We start from the raw sequence: 20,000 nt of genomic DNA, 5'->3' as shown, positions 1-20,000 counted from the left end.
TGTCCCTACACCACCAAACACCACCAATGTCTCTGTACTCTTGCCCCACACTCTACATGACACCCTTAAACCTGGCTGTAAATATAGACACATCCCTCTATGCACTATGAGTCTTTCCACACAACTCATGAAATATAGCTTGAAACACACACACACACACACACACACACACACACACACACACACACACACACACACACACACACACACACACACAGATACTATATTCAGATACTACAAAAATATTTTCCTTACTCACACAATTCTGAAAATGAAATATGATAAAAAAAAGAACATAAAAGCAAAAACAAAAACTACATTTAGAGAATTAAAATAGAATACATTAAACACACACACACACACACACACACACACACACACACACACACACACACACACACATAAATAAAACTACATTACACACTACATCACTTCTTTTTTCTAAACTGTTAAACTAAAACATGCAAAAAAATAAAAAAGTTAACAAATAAACTAAACTAAAGAAAATAATATGAAAAAACCAGCACACACACACACACACACACAGATATTGAGTGAAGAGACTGTAGCAGCAGAAAGTGTGCACAAATTTAAGGAAAAGTTGGATAAATATAGATATGGAGACAGGTCACTATGAGCCCCACTCAAGCCCTGTAATATACAACTAGGTAACACACACACACACACACACACAGACACACATGAGTCAGTCAGCCTTAGTGTAGTGTTAGTAAGTACACACAAAACAGGGAGACACACTTTACCTTGCCAGATTTCTTAGCATCAGCCTGACACTCTGCCTCCAGCATCACCATCGCCATCAGTCTTTCAGTCAATGTGGGAGGAGAAGAAGAGGAGGAGGAGGAGGAGGTATAGGAAGAGGAGGAGGTATGAGGGAGAGTGCCGGTGTGGGTGGGGGTAGGGGAGGACAAGGTCTCCCTCTGTGGGTAAAGCAAGCAAAAAAGAACACAAATAAGGTACAAATCATAGTAAATGCTTTCAATGTCGGGGACTTTGGCAAAATAAAATAGTGGAGGGGGCATTTTTGGCTGGGGGTTCACTATGCATGCTGTGGCTGTACTGCAGTGAGGGAATGCTGGGGATGGTGAGGGGGGCAGTGCAGCACCAATACAATAACAGTAGCAACAATAACAGCAACAATAATGATCAGAGTGAAGGTAAAGAGACAGGCAAATTATGATCATCTTTTGTCTCTTCACCAACACCCAAATAATAATAATGATGATAATGATAATAATAATAATAATAATAATAATAATAATAATAATAATAATAATAATAATAATAATAATAATAATAACAACAATAACATGCATTCACACATACACACATGCTGGAAAAGATCACAGTTATTACTTACATGTACTAGAGACTTGCAATCTTATCTTTACCACACATGCATTCAGTGAAAAATGACATGAATTAATAAAAGGATGTATAAAGCCTTCAGTAATTCCTTAACCCCTTCAGTACTGAGACACATTTTTGCTTTGATTTTTGGGTATTTCATGATTTCATTTGCATTAGGAAGGGTCTATGGAGGTCAGAAGGTTAATGGCCAGTCTTTACTATTCTGAAGCTGTAGAAAATCACCCAATAGTAAGCAGAATGAATAGGAAAAAATGTCCTGCTGGTGAAGAGACTGAATTTCTGCCATAAAATTATAACATACAATTTTATTTGCATTAGGAAGAGTTTATGGAGGTCAGAAGATTAATGGCCAGAGTCTTTCCCCAACATAGGTTTCCCAAGCTGTATAAAATCAAAATATTAAGCAAAATCAATAGAAAAAAAGTGTCCTAATACTGAAGAGATTGAATTTCCGCCATAAAATCATGAATATACAATTTTATATTCATTAGGAAGAGTCTATGGAGGTCATAAGATTAACGGCCAGTCTTTACTATGCTAACCCCAACATAAGCTGCTGTATAAAATTGAAATACTGAGCAGAGTGAATATAAAAACACCTCCTGATACTACAGAGATTGAATTTCCACCATAAAATCATGAACATACAATTTTATATCCATTAGGAAGAGTTTATGGAGGTCAAAAGATTAACAGCCAGTCTTTACTATTAACACCCAGTCTTTACTATTCTAACACCAACATAACCTTCTATATAAAATCAAAACAGCAAGCAGAATGAAAATGGAAACACCTCCTGATACTGTAGGGGTTAATGTTTATGAGGAGGGAGTGTACACAGAGGTGGCCTATCAGCTTATCTTATCTGTCACTCATGTGCAAGTCTTCACAGCCATTCAGTGGAAAAAACCAGGTGAAGTCAGGAAAATAATGCTTACTCATGGGAACACCTCAATGATTCCACCAATGTTGTGGTTAATTCATGTCAGAGGAGGCAGAAATAGAAACACTTTAATTATACCTTGCCAGTCACTGCAGAAAGGATGAAATAATAATAATAACAAGAAGAAGAAGAAGAAGAAGAAGAAGAAGAAGAAGAAGAAGAAGAAGAAGAAGAAAAAAGAACAAGAAGAAGAAGAAGAAGAAGAAGAACAACAACAACAACAACAACAACAACAACAACTACTACTACTACTACTACTACGACAACAACAACAACAAAAAGAAGAACAAGGAAAAAGGAAGAACAAGAACAAGAACAAGAACAAGAACAAGAAAAGAAGAAAATGAAGAAGAAGAAGAAAAAGTAGTAATAATAACATGCATACCTCTACAGAAACAACTTAAAATTGCTATTATTTATCCTAGCTACCAGTATTTAATTAACTTCCAAGGCCCACAATAGAGCATAAAATAAAGCATACTAATAATCAAGCTAACACTTTCAACTCTTTCCTCTTCTTTTATACAAACACTGAGATCTCAAACCACTAAATTGAAAACACGATGAAATAATAACAATCTGAGTAGTTCATTATTTTTTCAGAGGAAACTAATAAAGACAAAAATTAAGTTAAAATATTATTACAGTAACTTATTCAGTACAGGGACGGATTTTTACCATGTGTTTCGGTATGATTAGACGATTTTATTTACATTAGGAAAGGTTTATGGAGGTCAGGAGATTAATGGCTAGAGTCTTCACTACTTCATTCCTCCATATAAGTTTCTGAAGCTGTATAAAATCACCAAATAGTAAGAAAAGTAACTATGAAAAACATGTCATGGTACTGAAAGGGTTGTTACATCAATGCATCACCTCTTTTTCCCTTCTACATCAACAACATCAACAGGTCACTGTCTCCACTCCCTTATCTCTCACTGTCTGTCTCTCTTATCACCTGCCTCTATGCCTCACCCTCACCCTTATCTGTCTCTCTCACTATCTCTTGTTGCTCAATCCTAGAAGGTGTTTACTGCCATGCATAAAAAGCCTCTGTCTCTCAGATATACAGATCACTCTCACCATCCCATCACTGACTTGCCCTCACCATCTCACCATCACTCACTATTGCATACTCTTATAGGAAAATGACCTCAGCCTCAACACAATACATGAATCACTCCTCAAACTGTGCTTATCCTTATGTCTGTTACTTATTCACTACTAGAAATACTAAAATGTAGGAAAATTTGACCTGCTCAATACAAATTTGGTCTAGATTGTAGGAAAACTTTACTTTCTCGCCACAAAAAACTGTCGAGATTGTAGGAAAACTTGACTTCTTCACCATAAAACCACTAAAAATCTAGCTAAACTTTATTTCATCATATAAATACTTGAAAATACAGGAAAACTTGATTTTCTTGCCATAAAACTGTCTAGATTGTAGGAAAACTTAACGTCTTCACCAAAAAAATCATTGAAAAATCTGACTTTACTTCATCACATAAATACTTGAAAATATAGGAAAACTTGACATTCTTGCCACAAAAACTGTCTAGAATGTAGGAAAATTTACCATCCACCATAAATTCATAAAAAAATCAAGCCAAACTTCATCTCATCATAAAATACCTGAAAATATAGGGAAACTTCACTTTCTCACCAAAAAAGCTGCCAAGGATAGAGGGAAAAAACTTCACCATAAATCAATAAAAGAAAATCTGACCAAACTTCATTTCATCACATAAATAGCTACTTGAAAATTATAAGAAAACTTGACTTTCTCACCACAAACACAGTCTAGGATAGAGGAAAGCTCAACCTCACCATAAAAACATTACAAAATCTATCTAAACTTCACTTCATCACAAAAAAATACCCATAAAGTAGAAAAACTGAACTTCCTAACAAAATTATCCAAAAAAAAAAAAAAAAAAAAAAAAAAAAGAGACAAGCAGAAGAATAAAGTACCTGAACTCAACTTCTTCACAAAACTGAACTTCCTCACAAAATTATAAAAAAAAAATAAGAAAAAAGAAAAAGTATGTAATAAAACTCAACTTCTTCACAAAATCATCTAATAAGAAACACAAGGACAGGGAGACTACACATATAAGAAAGCCTTCCCTACAAGAGCAGCAGACTCAGTGATAGAAACAGGCAATGCTCAGCCACTGGAAGCCAAGCTGAATAATTGAGGGCAGGGTGACAGGGAGCACAGCATAACTACACACACAAACAGGGATGGAGGAAGTGCAATGAGTGTATGTGTGTCTGAAGAAATGAGCAACTATAAGGAAACGCTATTGTATAAAGTGTGTTCTTTCTGTATAATGCACACACACACACACACACACACTAAAGGAATGTGACTAACGGAGATAAGGAAATAACATAAAAAGTGCTTTCTCATTTTATGTATAATGCAACACACACACACACACACACACACACACACACACACACACACACACACACACACACACACACACACTAAAGGTAAGGTCAGATAAAAATAGATTCACATACAGAACCAGAAGAGTAGCTTTGTATATTGCAAGCAGATGAAACTAGGTCAACACACACACACACACACACACATGAATAAAGCAGTACCACAGAGAGTATTGCCTGCCTTTCACACAACCTTGGCAACATTGATCTGTGAGGCAAAGATATCTCAGTCATGCGATGAACCTTTTTTCTCATTCTGCTGAAGGTTAATGTAAATTCCTTGACACATAAGCACACATTACTTAATACACAACTGATGCCTCGCAGGAACACAAACACAATGGTCCATGTTCACAAGTGCTTTGCTCTCTCACCAGACTATTTTTCAAGGCCACGGAGATGATCAGCCGGGTTATTATGAGTGTTTCTCCAGTTAATAGTGTAGAAATCTTGTCATTCTATCTCTAGAACTATAAAAACACCTTAAAAATACTCTGCTCTTTCACCACTATTTTTCAAGGCCACAGAGATGATCAGCTGGGTTATCAAGTGTGTTTCTCCAGTTAATAATGTAGAAATCTTGTCACTCTGTCTCTAGAACTGTAAAAACACCTTAGAAATTCTCTGCTCTCTCACCAGACTGTTTTCCATGGCCACAGAGATGATTGGCGTGATTTTCAAGAGTGTTTCTCCAGTTAATAATGTAGAAATCTTGTCACACTGTCTCTAGAAACATAAAAAACACCTTAAAAAAACTTGCGTAAATTTAAATAAAGCCTTTGAAATAGTGGAGGTGAAGCACAGTAGTGTTTGAGAAATACAAGCCAATCTAAAGCAACTGTTCCTTTCTGCACAAGATTTAAATGCTTTTCTTTCCATTATCACCATCAAAACCGAGTCAGCGCTGGTCATCTCGCCACGCTCGGATGCTGCTCTCTGATCTCACCCACAAAGGATCACAAAGGAGGAACAAAAGCCCAAGAACTCACACAAATCTAATGTAAGGAAGGTTTTCTTGTCTTTACTCTCTAAGACACACTATTTTCTCGGTGTTATCATTCCTGAGCCAAGTGTTCTGTGGAGGTTAACCCCTTCAGTATCATGACGTGTTTCCATATTCATTGTGCTTACTATTTGGTGATTTTATACAGCTTCAGAAACTTAGGTGGGGGAATTAAAATAGTGAAGACTGTGGCCATTAATTTTGCAACCTCCATAGACCCTTCCCAATGTCAATAAAATGGTCCAAATGTAAACAAATCTCAAGTTAAAACTGTACCCTAATATTGAAGAGGTTAAGTGTCAGCTTCCTCAGGATTCATGAGATCTCTAGTCACCTGCAAGATTTATGTCTTTGCCAACAATATTAACCTTTACCTAGCTTTGCCTGCTGCACACTCTGGCCAAACAGTATCTCACAGCAAGCCAGAGTGACATACACATATTACCTGAAACTATATCTTTATGTGTCTTATCATTCACTCTAGGTAAACATCTTCAGATAACTATTTGAAGAAGTTTTCAATATGCACAGCCTTCACTAGTATTCCACTGACAATCAAATCATCTGAACACTTGGCAACAGAGATTAGGGAGTCTGGGGACAATTTTCTCTCAAAATTTCATATTCAAGTGTGCTGCAGAGTCTGCAAGTGTTCAGGACTTGCAGCCTTTCTAAAGTGAGTCTGCCCCCTCCAGACACTATGGGCCTAGTCTTTACTACTCTAGTGTGGCGACAACAAGAGCAGGCCACACATCAGGAACAAGCCATCAGTAGCCACAAAGACTGACACACCCATCAGCTGTCCAGCCCCACACAGGAAACTAAGGATATCAAGTAACAATGATAAATAAATGGGTAAAAATCATGAGAAAAGTAACCTTATTTAGAAAAGATGAATAAAGCTTTATTTTCTATGGGGAACTATACTGCATTCATCACCACTGTAGCGAAAGAAAGCCGTCATGACTGTCCTCCCCTTATCACACTAGTAAACACCTACCAGCACACCACACCACACCACACAACAGCCTCAAACCCATCAACACCTTACTCATCCCTTTAATATACCAACAAGTAATGCTACTAGTATTCTTAGGATACTTAACCCCTTCAGTACCATGACATGTTTCCATATTCACTGTGCTTACTATTTAGTGATTTTACACAGCTTCAGAAACTTATGTGGGGGATTAAAATGGTGAAGACTGTTGCCATTAATCTTCTGACCTCCATAGACCCTTCCTAATGTCAATAAAATGGCCTAATCGTACATAAACCTCAAAATGCATCCCAGTACTGAAGGGGTTGACGAGGATCCTTATCTCCACCAATGAGACAAAATGCATCAACATCAATGCATCATCTCAAGCAGTGCAGTGTGTCGGTGATTCAGTGACATCTGGATGAGAATTCCTGTCATTAAGGAACCAAGACACACCCTGCTGAATTGTAATAACCATCCATCAGGGCTTTAAAAACTGTCTTAATGAGAGTCTGAGAGTGAGTGAGTAAATGATGAGGAGAGAGTAAGTGAATGAGTGAGTAAGCAAGGAAATGAATGAGAGATAGTGAGAGTAAGAAAATGAGTGAGTGAGTGTGTGAGAGAGATAGGGAATGAATGAGAAAGGCAATGAGTGAGAGTAAGATAATGAATAAGAGTGAATAAGGCAGTGAATGAGAGAGTGGGACATTGAGAGTGAACAAGGCAATAAATGAGAGTGAATAAAGCAAAGAATGAATAAGACAATGAGTTTAACCTTATAACGAGAGGACAGAAGGAATACATGAGTGAGTGGCGAGTGTTTATTCAGCCAGGAAACAGTGAGTGAGTGGATGAATACCTTGTGATGAGTGTTTGGAGGGCAAGGTGAATGCAAGGTGAGTGAGTAAGAGAGCAAGGTGAAAGCAAGGTGAGTGAGTAAGTGAGAGTGAGTGAGTGAGTTAGTAGACAATTTCAGCTCAACTCATTCCCATCCGCGTCATCTTCTCATAACCCGAGTGAGTGTGTGATGCAATGAGTGATGGGTGAGGGAGGTGAGGAAGACAAACATACAGACAGGCCGGGAGACGCGCATGAGCAGACAACCCACACAATTTGGCAAACACCAGCAAACACACGCCACACACGCCCATACCACGCCCCCAAACACGCAAAAAGACTCATATTTACCGTGTCGTTGGCTGAGTTATCCGAGGCGAAGTCAGCCATTCTCACTTTACACTTAGTAGGGCAGAATCTGGACCTTTGCAAACACTTTGGTGCTTCCCACGTGAGTACCAGGCGCAGGTAAACAATCCAATTTTCTCCCGATTTTCTGGCAATTTCTCCTGATTTTCTGATGATTTTCTACAAGCGACCGAAGGATCTTGGTACAACAGGGTCCAGTTTGGGTTAATAGTATCTAACACTATTATTGGCCACAGGATTAGGTACTTAAGCGCCCTCAGTGCACAGTAACTGATGCTCTTTTGTTTTTCGGCCACGGGCTCGCGAGATGTATGAATTATGCAATACTTGGAGTTCTCGTCGAGGCTGATTTAAGTCGCTCCCATGGTGCTTAGCGTGATGAGGCCCTAAATAAGCAGCAGAGGGAGACAGAATAAAGCGGCGCCCCTCCTGAGACACGGTTCAGATTGCACTAACCGGCGCGGCCAACATTACTGGAACCTGTGCTTGACTGCCATCTCTCACTATCCAACACAATACTGCCATCCAATACATGCATTCCCTTCCTCATTCACCCCATCGATACAACAACATTCGCCACCTACCCTATTAAATGTCTCAGTCTTTATTCTCATGTATCATCTCTTTCCCTTCTCCCTCCTCCCCCTACTCTTTCTCTCCACTCCCCCCCTACTCGTCCTCCTCGTCCTTTTCTGCCTCTTGCACCTTGTCTACTACCAACTCTCCTTCCTCCTGTGTATTATGTTTTAAGATATTTCCCTGCCGATTGTTACATGCATTTCATTGTGACTATCGTTAAAACCAGCACTATATGTCTCTGCGGTGCTTATCATGCCTCCCGCCTTGCTTATTAACTCCAGCCTCATCTCTACTGTCATTAGGATAGCATTCTCATATCCAATAGTGAATCTTTATAGCGAAAAAAATAATAGCTTTCAAGATGTTACCCAGGTCTGCAAGTCATGACACCAACGTTTCAACTCCAAATAATTTCCTATTCGGTATGTGGCGGCTACCTGGCAACTCCTCACAGCTGATTGTGGCACGTGATGTGGCGGCCGCACGTGCTCAAATCCTACCTGAGCAGCTGAGTTTGTAAGCTGTAAGGCGTCCTTTTCAGGTATAGGCAAGCGCTTGGAATGTGAGCATCTTCAGACGCACACCTTTCACGCGATGTGTGGGTACTGTTTTCAATAAAATCTTGGGCACACAGAAACTGGTACAGTCACTCACAAAAGTCTGACTACCTCTCTGGACATCCTCGTGTTCTTTTTAGCTCTGCAACGCTCCAGTTTTATATGGAGGGAGGGAAGAGTGGGTGAGTTGAGAATAGAGCGACACACAGATGAGAGGGGCAGGAAATTTTGAACCATGTGGAAGGTCTTAAGAACTGTGTGTGTGTGTGTGTGTGTGTGTGTGTGTGTGTGTAATTCACTGTTTGATCCGCTGCAGTCTCTGACGAGACAGCCAGACGTTACCCTACGGAACGAGTTCAGAGCTCACATTATTTCCGATCTTCGGATAGGTCTGAGACCAGGCACACACCACACACCGGGACAGCAAGGTCACAACTCCTCGATTTACATCCCGTACCTACTCACTGCTAGGTGAAAGGAGACACACACAAATATCTCCACCCGGCCGGGGAATCGAACCCAAGTCCTCTGGCTAGTGAAGCCAGCGCTCTAACCACTGAGCTATCGGGCCGTGTGTGTGTGTGTGTGTGTGTGTGTGTGTGTGTGTGTGTGTGTGTGTGTGTGTGTGTGTCATACTATCTACTAGTGAAAATAAAAATATTTAGTATGATTTATTCACTTACTTCTTCGCCATAAACAGCACAGACCCTTGCACACCCATCCAAACCCCGCCTCCTCTCTCTTTATCCATTTCATCTTTAAAAACTCTGTAACTACACACACACACACACACACACACACACACACACACACACACACACACACACACACACACAGAGAGAGAGAGAGAGAGAGAGAGAGAGAGAGAGAGAGAGAGAGAGAGAGAGAGAGCAGACCTTTTCATTTTAGTACTGTTTAATGGCAGGTGACACGATCCAGCAGTGAAGTTTGCTTGGTGGACGCATGTGAGAGTGTGTATTATTCTATCTAGTTGTATAAGTAACACACACACACACACACACACACACACCGCGTAGTGTTGTGGTTAGCACGCTCGACTCACAATCGAGAGGCCCGGGTTGAGTCCCGGTAAGCGGCGAGGCAAATGGGCAAGCCTCTTAAAGTTCACCTAGCAGTAAATAGGTACGGAATATAACTCGAGGGGTTGTGGCCTCGCTTTCCCGGTGTGTCGTGTGCTGATGTGGTCTCACTCCTACCCGAAGATAGGTCTATGAGCTCTGCTGAGCTCGCTCCGTAATGGGTAAGACTGGCTGTGTGACCAGCAGGCAGCCGAGGTGAATTACACACACACACACTCTCTCTCTCTCTCTCTCTCTCTCACACACACACACACACACACACACACACGGCCCGGTAGTTCAGTGGTTAGAGCGCTGGCTTCACAAGCCAGATGACCGGGGTTCGATTCCCCGGCCAGGTGGAGATATTTGGGTGTGTCTCCTTTCACGTGTAGCCCCTGTTCACCTAGCAGTGAGTAGGTACGGGATGTAAATCGAGGAGTTGTGACCTTGTTGTCCCGGTGTGTGGTGTGTGCCTGGTCTCAGGCCTATCCCAAGATCGGAAATAATGAGCTCTGAGCTCGTTCCGTAGGGTAACGTCTGGCTGTCTCATCAGAGACTGCAGCAGATCAAACAGTGCACACACACACAGGCGACCACCATGCAGTGCGTGGTTAGCCTTTCACCCGTATTAGTGGCGATCAGCGCTCATAACAGATCTTCGTGTAAGATTACGACCACTCTTAATACACTCAAACACACAAAAAATACGCCCAAAACACCACACTTGCACGAAACACACTAAATATATCCAAAACACACTCAAAATATCCCACAATACGAGGAAGAGGATGGGGTTTAAGGAGGAGGAGGAGGAAGAAAAGTTGGAGAAGGTATGAGTGTACCAATGGTGAAGGAGGAAGAGGATGGTAAATTTGACACAGACACACAAGTAGGACGATCAAGTGACATTTGCGTAGATGTGGAGACAGCTGCCGGTGCTCTCGAAAACACCGCCTTCACCGTTCTGCCTGATTTAATTCTTCACCACACCAACACCCGCCAATAGCAGATGTATTGCAACAGCTGATAACCAAATATAGTCATGTGGCTCCATTTAGTGACATCAGTGATGGGAAAACATTCAAAAGAATGCTAAGTCTGCCAAATATTAGCTAAACACAGCCGGCAGGCAGGCGGGCTGGTGACCGTTGGTGATTTTACGTACGTAACGGAACTCATTTCAAAATTGACTTATAGAAAAAATGAAGCCAGACCCAAATGCTTAATATTCTGTGATTTAATGAATACTTTAATTAATATCCACAACATCAAATCACCTCTAGCCTAAATAGTATTAAAGAATTGTCTAAATTAAATATAATAAAAGTATCAAAACACTTTCAATAGTGAATGTAGTTAAACGTCCAGACATTTTCAACTGACATGTCTACTGAAAAATATTTCACTTTATGAACGACCCTCTCAGGCATCCAACACTCACCTACAACCAGAAGTAAACAAATGAAATATAAAAATGTAAAAAAATACTATAAAAATCTAAACCCATTAAAAACTCTTGCAAAATCTAGCCATTTTCAATCGGCGAGTATGCTAACACATTGTACAGAGTCTGAGGTATCTTTTAAGGCATTCTACAACAAACTGGACACTGAACCAGAAACGTAAACAAATTAAACTAAATTTATATAATTCACATTTACGACCACTAAACAACATTACAAAACCCACATTTTTCACTCAGTGGCAGTGTGACACATTTAAAAGAGCATGGGTCATTATATGATACTATAAAGGCCCAGCTATAGCTTGAAATAAAAATTTTCCCAATGCCGAGATGGTTTTTTTGACCGCTAAAACAGCTCATACTTACCCCTCAAAACACAACTAAACGCCATATATTTACCAAACAGAAGCTCAGAAAACACTTCAGCAGCAACGAAAGATTCATGGAAACCCTAAAAACCTAATACAAAAACCGAGCAATGGTGTTAGAAAAAAAGATAACAAAACGTACTTGAACCAGCGGGTGGGCGGAGCTCCAAGGCGGCACCTGCACTCGACCGGCTGGCGGGTGGGCAGCCATCCTGCTTCTCATCACACCAAAATATGACCATATCAAGTCTAAATGATGTGATACGATATAATGATAGGCAGGTGGCTCCACTGTGAACCAAGTTTGTCTTACAATGAATGAGAAATGAAGCCAATAATAACTGATGATAGGGACGACCTGCCTTCCCCTAAGCTGACTGATTGCTTGTTTTGTTTACCTTTCATTATCTGCCCAAATTTCCCGCTGTTTCCACTCTCCGATGCAACGAAACCCTAAAAAATAAGACAATAACAAAAAAAGCTACCCAGTTAACCAATGGCACCTGAGGTAAAGTGAGGTGGACTGAGATGAAGTCGCTCGATGGTGGTCCTTAAGCTTGGTACAGGAAGAAATGTGTGTGTGTGTGTGCAATAATATTACTAATGGTGGTGCTTGTAATGGTGTTGTGATCAATAGACCCATGTAATTTGTATACTAGTATGTAATTGTATGGTGTTGTGGTTGTCTGGTGGCGGTGGTCTCTAGTGGTGGAACTGTGGTACGTGGTAATGGTGGTGTGGTGATGTTAACGTTACACTCCACAAACTGGCGCCGCGGTGCATGTTGGATGTGTGTGTGTGTGTTTGAGGAAGCAACTCCAACGGTGTATATATGTATGTATAATGATTGGTGTGTTAACCCTCAACCCTCTTGTTTCCTTATTTCATCCTTCCATATTTCCATATCTAATTCTTCATACATATACACAAATACTTAGAGAGAGAGAGAGAGAGAGAGAGCGCCACCACTACCACCATCACCAAAACGACTTACCTACTTGTTTCGTCATGGCGATGCCAGGTTATAATACTATTGATGCCGGATGACGGTGGGACCAGTCTTTTACCATTTTACTCTTAAGTACTGAAGACTTGCCGTGCACTAAAGTTATTGGCAGATCATGTGGGATGGCCATTGACATACGCTACCTACCTAGATTATGCGGTACAGATCTGGTCTCCATATTATAGTAAGGATATAAGTCTATTAGAAACAGTGCAAATTAAGCAGACTATCTAAAAGGTATAGGGGCTGATGGATATTCCCTACGAAACGAGACACGTAGGTTGAGGGAGCTGATAGAAGTACGTACATCTAGAGGTTATAACAAAGGGGGACATGAGCAAAGTTTTTTGGATCAGTAGCCAATATAGGACCATAAATAATGGGTTTAAGCTTGAGAAACTCAGGTTTAAGAAAGAAATGGGAAGGAACTGCAAGGAGAGTGGTTGATGAATGGAACGGACTCAGTAATCATGTTATTAGTGCCTGATTAATAAGGAGCTTTAAACGATTAGACAAAATTATGGATGGGGATGTTAGATAGTAGTAGCTTTGCTCATACATGATTACCATGTGTAGGCCTGACAGCCTCTTGCAGCTTCCCTCACTTTCTTATGCTTACATAGCTGTGTGTGTGTGTGTGTGTTATGGTTTCCAATACCTAAAGAAGCTGTTGCCATATATCTGTGCGTTGTTTCAGTAAGGGTTGGTTCATGAATGATAAAATGGTGTTCTGACTTGCAGCCATTATTTCACAACTCACACCTGTGTTGCAGTGACGCAACTTAGCGAGGTGCTGGGTAGGGTCATGTGCATCAGGCGATTGGCGGCGACGAGGATCACCAGCACCAGGCCAGTGGTAAACCATGATAACTGACTGCTTGGTTAGCTGTCATTTAGTTGAACATGCTTTGTGTGAAGAAGACACTATGTGTGTGTGGCCTGTTCTAGTTGCCCATGTGGTGTGAAGCTTGAGGCCAACAGCACACACGTGCGGTGTAAAGGTGTGCTATGTGCATGTCCTTCAGAGGGAAGAGAAGGGCAGGGTTGAGCAGCACTGTCTGTCCTCACTCTCTGTGTCTGGTTCACCACCTGTCATGCTCAGCCCATTCATTGTCACCAATAAACATGAGGGAAATGAAACATCACACAGAGTGTCTTCTTCTTTACTATAAATTTCCTAGGAAAAAATCTTTAAAATTAATATATAATATGCTTCAAATTTCTCAAAAGTTGCACACTTTGAAAATAAAACTTTACAGATGTGTCAGATCTCAAACGTAATGCATTACACCAGTGGCCGAGGGCGGGGCGGGCAAGGCGGGACGGGGCGGAGCAAGGGGAGCCATGCTCACCCTCCTCCTGCCACACCCTGCTTCCCCCAAACAGAGTCAACTAGAAAAAAAAGCAAGAATTCCCTTAATGTAACCAAGAATAGGCAACCATTGGTAACCTCACCCCAAAAAAAACTTGTGGAAAATGGAATTCCTATCTGAACTGATCCAACAGCCAATGTGTCTCTACGTTATGCTAAGATTTAGGCATCTGCAGGACATGGGAATATACTCAAGTGTCACACTGGGGCCTAATGCTGCTCTAATACTTGAGACTTCAAGTGGCGCATATTAATATAATACCAAACTGGCCCCAAAACTTCATAGTAATAATGGAGTCAACCAACAGACCCACAATGTTATAAATGTACACAGGGTGACAATACAATAAATACAAAGAGCCTCAATACTGAAGGCTTGGCTATAAACTGCCAGTGAGGCCCACACAGTCTTTATTCTCGCACATTACTATGCTCCTCCCTACAGTATTATAATCTATGAAAACATATAATAAGACGTTAACTGCCGGCCCAAGCCTCGGCCGGCTTCCCACACACGACACACACCCGTACTCAATGGAGTTCATAACAGCGACTGCAATGCACACGCGCAATCAGCCCCACACCTGACACAGGCTGTCCTACATGCCCACACACCACCGGCCCCAGGATGTGGAGGTGTGATCCTGAGGGAGGGTAGTGGTGGTGTTGGTGGTGGAGGCTGGTGCGTGGGGCAGTAGGGCGCTCCTCTTGTCCCTTGTGAGGCAGCAGACCAGCGCCTCAGTAATACCTTGGCTCATGGATGGAGGGAGAGAGAGTGCCTGTAATATCTGCACTGGCCGGGATGGGACAAACACTTGCACTACCACCACCACCACCACTGCTGTGAAGATGAACCTGTTCCCTTCACAGCACTGCCAGGCATCAGGTGGACTGCAGCATCCAGTTACAGTGCAGCAGTGTCTGCATTGCTTCTGTCACAGTTAGGAACAGGCATGAATATGGATCTTAGGGTCTAAGCAGTGGGCCAAACACAAGGTGGTACATGAGTGGATGTAAGTACAAGGCAACTCTACTTCTATAAGCTTCTCGTTCCAAAAGTTGCTGGAGTGTGTAACCATACAATGCCTCAAATGATGTGCAGTATTTTCCTTCCTTTTGAAGAGAACACAAGAACAACAGGAGTTCAGGTGCCTTAGACTTTACCTCTCTACCAGTTTAAAATATACTTTTAACACCTTAATTTTTGGAATATTGCTTTAGAGTTTGGGTTTTCATATTTTGCTTTACTATTTGAATATCAATTTGCAGCTTCTTACCTTAAACTTTAAATTATTGCTATAGGAAATCCATCCTTAAATTTCATAGGCTATTCCTGATGAACTCACTGACCCATGTCAAATGTTTGAATAAACTCCTTGAGAGACTAATGATTTGAGGACGTCACAGGGCGCACCACTCAATGAAAAACACGTGTTGATGCTACTCTTGTTGTAATGGAAATTTTGGAAACAAGACAGTCGTTAAAAGCAGTCCAAGATGTGAACAATGTGGATCACTCTTCAAAGACAACACCATCAACATCCTGACTCACTCTCCCTCACTCTTCCACTCACACTCTCTCTCACACACACACACACACACACACACACACACACACACACACACACACACACACACTACACTGAGAAGCCAGTGTGAGTATCATGGTGAGTGTCTTGCTCTCACACAAGCACCAAATTCCCAAACAACATCTTAATAACTCATTATCATCATCATCATACAACAAATTAGAAAATGTACAGTGATGAAGTACAGAAAAGTGGTATAATAATAATAATAATAATAATAATAATAATAATAATAATAATAATAATAATAATAATAATAATAATAATAATGCCTGATGGAGGTGGCTTGGGGTCAGAGATAGAGGGTGAAGGGAAGGAATAGAGAGCTGGGGAGCAAGTCTGTAGTGTTGGCAGGGTGGCAGGGTGGAAGGGTGGCTGTGGGTGACGTCTCTGTGGTCAGCCCTGGCAAAACGGGGCCCTTATTGTTACAAACTATTGGCAGGAACATGTGATTCCAAGGTCTGATGTGCATCCCATAGAAGCAAGATGTTGGGCTGATCTATGGCATGTTGCAGCGAGTGGTTTTGTGCCAGGGTGACAACAGAGATGCCTCCTGCAAACACCTGCCCTGCCGGTCTGTGAGTACCGCAAGGCTACACCCGATGGCCTGAGCAGAAGAGAGAGGAGAGGAAGAGAGTAAAGGGAATGCACAAGCTGTTCCCAACTTTGGTATGAACTATCACATAAGCCCTGCCCCAACCCTCCATCACGTCACCACAGTGTTGTCCAGTTGTCCAGGCCACTCAAGGAGCCGACACACTCGCTCCCACTCTGTCACCGCCCGTCACGGGGCGTTCTGTCACTGGCAACTGTCACTGCCACAACTGAAGAACACTGTTCACCTCATGACCACTGTTCTGTAATTCATCAAGACTATTCCACAAAGTCTACGGTGATGCTCGACACATCCACTTTAAAAACGGTGCGGTTTCCTTGTGCTGATCCTAGTACAGTTCACAGCAGCAGACTTAAGTCACTTAAGTCCTCTAAAAACATTTGAGCGAGGGAGTCAATATGACTCTCTTGCTTGTGATGGTTCAACTAAACTACTGTGGAGAGAAAGCTGAGTGAATGAACTCACTCAGAACTTCCTCTAACTTCCCAGCAGGACCTGGTGCAGCAGAGGAAGCTGGCGCCCTGCCTGTCAGCTTGGCCAGGGTACGGCACGGCCATCCTACACGAAGGAGAAGAGCTGACGGTAGCGCTCCACGGCGCCCAGCCATATCTCCCTCAGCTCAGGCAGCTGTATGTAGACGAACACCACCAGGAGAACGATGGTGATGGTGGCTATGAGACGGGAACGCGTCTGCAGCAGCGGCGTCAGGATGTTGGCCACTGTCGCCACCACCAGCAGCAGCACCTGAAACACACCATCATATCATTTCACTGTTCAGCAACTTCATTGGTACTGGGTGGAGAGGGAGTGAGTGTGGACTGTAGGCTGCTGGGGATGCTGGGAGTGTGAGTCAGGCTGTGAAGGACTGTGTGTGTGTGTGTGTGTGTGTGTGGTTTGTAACTGTACTGTGGGGGACATGCTGTGCTGCTATGGTAGAGAGAGAGAGAGAGAGAGAGAGAGAGAGAGAGAGAGAGAGAGAGAGAGAGAGAGAGAGAGAGAGAGAGAGAGAGAGAGAGAGAGAGAGAGATTAATAAAACACACACACACACACACACACACACACACACACACACACACACACACACACACACACACACACACACACACACACACCTGCAGGACAGTGAGGAGCACATTGATGAGCTTGACAAACACAGCCCGGGCGTTGCTGTTCTCGAGGCCCTCCAGGGTGAGGTACTGCTGCTGCTGCTGGGCTTGCTGGTGCTCCATGCGGGAGATCTGTGGAGGGAGACGCTGTTTCAATACCCGATGCAAAAGATGCCACCAGTGGGCAGGCGAGACACAGACCGCTAGGGAACTAAAAAATTTCCTGTCAGGTATGAACAGGTATGAGTGAGCTACTGGTTGGTATTTATGTAATTGACTTGGTTAGGGCTGTAAGTAAGCTCTAAAACAACCCACGCACAGTTACATTTCCTTAATGTGTGCTATTAAAGCTCAGGACCCTAAAAAGGCCAAGAAACTATCCTTTACACATGTGTCTGTAGCTGTACTGTTCAGGATCCAGGGAGAGAAGACACAGACTTCTCTATCATTGTGTTGTACTGTTTGGAATAGAGTGAAGGCCAAGATCCACCCAACACACACACACACACACACACACACACACACACACACACACACACACACACACCCAGCAGCAAGTAGGTAAGGGATGTAACTCGAGGGGTTTTTGGCCTCACTTTCCTGGTGTGTGCAGTGTGTTGTGGTCTCAGTCCTACCCAAAGATTGATCTATGGCTCTGAGCTTGCTCCGTAATGGGGAAGGCTGGCTGGGTGACCAGCAGATGACCATGGTGAATTACACACACACTCGAGAGGGCTGGGTTCGAATCCCGGCGTGGCAAGGCAAATGGGCAAGCCTCTTAATGTGTGGCCCCTGTTCATCTAGCAGTAAATAGGTATGGGATGTAACTCGAGGGGTTGTGGTCTCGCTTTCCCGGTGTGTGGAGTGTGTTGATGTGGTCTCAGTCCTACCCGAAGATCGGTCTATGAGCTCTGAGCTCGCTCCGTAATGGGGGAAGACTGGCTGGATGACCAGCAGGCGACCGAAGTGAATTACACACACACACACACACACACACACACACACACACACACACACACACACACACACACACACACACACACACACACTGGCTTCACAAGCCAGAGGACCGGGATTCGATTCCCCGGCCAGGTGGAGATATTTGAGTGTGTCTCCTTTCACGTGTAGCCCCTGTTCACCTAGCAGTGAGTAGGTATGGGATGTAAATCGAGAAGTTGTGTCCTTGTTGTCCCGGTGTGTGGTGTGTGCCTGGTCTTAGGCCTATCCGAAGATCGGAAATAAAGAGCTCTGAGCTCGTTCCGTAGGGTAATGTCTGGCTGTCTCGTCAGAGACTGCAGCAGATCAATCAGTGAAAAACACACACACACACACACCGCGTAGTGTAGTGGTTAGCACGCTCGACTCACAATTGAGTGGGCCTGGGTTCGAGTCCCAGGGGCAGCGAGGCAAATGGGCAAGCCTCTTAATGTGTAGCCCTTGTTCACCTAGCAGTAAATAGGTACGGGATGTAACTCGAGGGGTTGTGGCCTTGCTTTCCCGGTGTGTGTTGTGTGTGATGTGGTCTCAGTCCTACCCGAAGATCGGTCTATGAGCTCTGAGCTCACTCCGTAATGGGGAAGACTGGCTAGGTTACCAGTAGACGACCATGGTGAATTACACACACACACACACACACCGCATAGTGTAGTGGTTAGCACGCTTGACTCACAATCGAGAGGCCCGGGTTTGAGTCCCGGTAAGCGGCGAGGCAAATGGGCAAGCCTCTTAATGTGTGGCCCCTGTTCACCTAGCAGTAAATAGGTACAAGATGTAAGTCGAGGGGTTGTGGCCTCACTCTCCCGGTGTGGGGAGTGTGTTGTGGTCTCAGTCGTACCCGAAGATAGGTCTATGAGCTCTGAGCTCGCTCCATAATGGGGAAGACTGGCTGGGTGACCAGTAGGTGACCAAGGTGAATTACACACACACACACACACACACACACACACACACACACACACACACACACACACACACACACACACACATTCCCTGAGGTGCTCACCCTGGTGTGGCAGTTCTCCACAATCTCGTGAAGGTCTCGGATTCGCTCCTCGCTCTGGTACTGCACCTTCTCCTCCATGTCAGTCATGTTTGTCACCAGGTTGCCCATCTCGTTCTGGTGTAGTTCCGTCAAGTCATTGACCTGCTCCTCCAACCGCTCACACCTGAAGCGCTCCTCGGCCAAACCCTCCCGCATGCCATTCAACTCAGCAGCCAGGGCCAGCTGGGGACAACACACCGGCATCAGGGCCACCACTCCCCTGAACATTATGGTA

At 43.1% G+C, this 20,000-nt stretch overlaps 2 protein-coding genes across 12 annotated transcripts in view; both read right to left on the bottom strand.

Moving 5' to 3' along the window:
- LOC123511816 (calcium-binding mitochondrial carrier protein Aralar1-like) overlaps positions 1-12,260 on the bottom strand; it is a 146,217-nt gene extending 133,957 nt beyond the window's left edge. Inside the window, exons 1-2 of one of the 3 annotated variants that reach the window (XM_045267853.1) lie at positions 12,177-12,260; positions 765-941 (exon numbers count right to left, since the gene is read on the bottom strand). In XM_045267853.1, the coding sequence (XP_045123788.1) occupies positions 765-941; positions 12,177-12,257 (258 nt within the window). In that variant the 5' untranslated portion in view covers positions 12,258-12,260. Of the gene's footprint in view, positions 1-764; positions 942-7,965; positions 8,429-12,176 lie in introns of those variants that run through there. The other 2 variants (XM_045267854.1, XM_045267856.1) reach the window with 2 other exon arrangements.
- A 1,929-nt stretch (positions 12,261-14,189) lies between these two features.
- Positions 14,190-20,000, bottom strand: part of LOC123512033 (transmembrane and coiled-coil domains protein 2-like) — a 110,062-nt gene continuing 104,251 nt past the window's right edge. For all 9 annotated transcript variants that reach the window (XM_045268184.1, XM_045268188.1, XM_045268186.1 and 6 more), the window contains 3 exons: positions 19,727-19,948; positions 17,731-17,856; positions 14,190-17,361 (listed from right to left, as the gene is read on the bottom strand). In XM_045268184.1, coding sequence (XP_045124119.1) covers positions 17,176-17,361; positions 17,731-17,856; positions 19,727-19,948 — 534 coding nt within the window. In that variant the 3' untranslated portion in view covers positions 14,190-17,175. The remainder of the gene's footprint in view (positions 17,362-17,730; positions 17,857-19,726; positions 19,949-20,000) is intronic.

The sequence above is a fragment of the Portunus trituberculatus genome, chromosome 32 (genome assembly GCF_017591435.1).
Source record: "Portunus trituberculatus isolate SZX2019 chromosome 32, ASM1759143v1, whole genome shotgun sequence".
Classification (NCBI taxonomy): Eukaryota; Metazoa; Arthropoda; class Malacostraca; order Decapoda; family Portunidae; genus Portunus; species Portunus trituberculatus.
The sequence above is the reverse complement of the archived record's forward strand: the minus strand, read 5'-3'. Positions and strand labels throughout refer to the sequence as shown.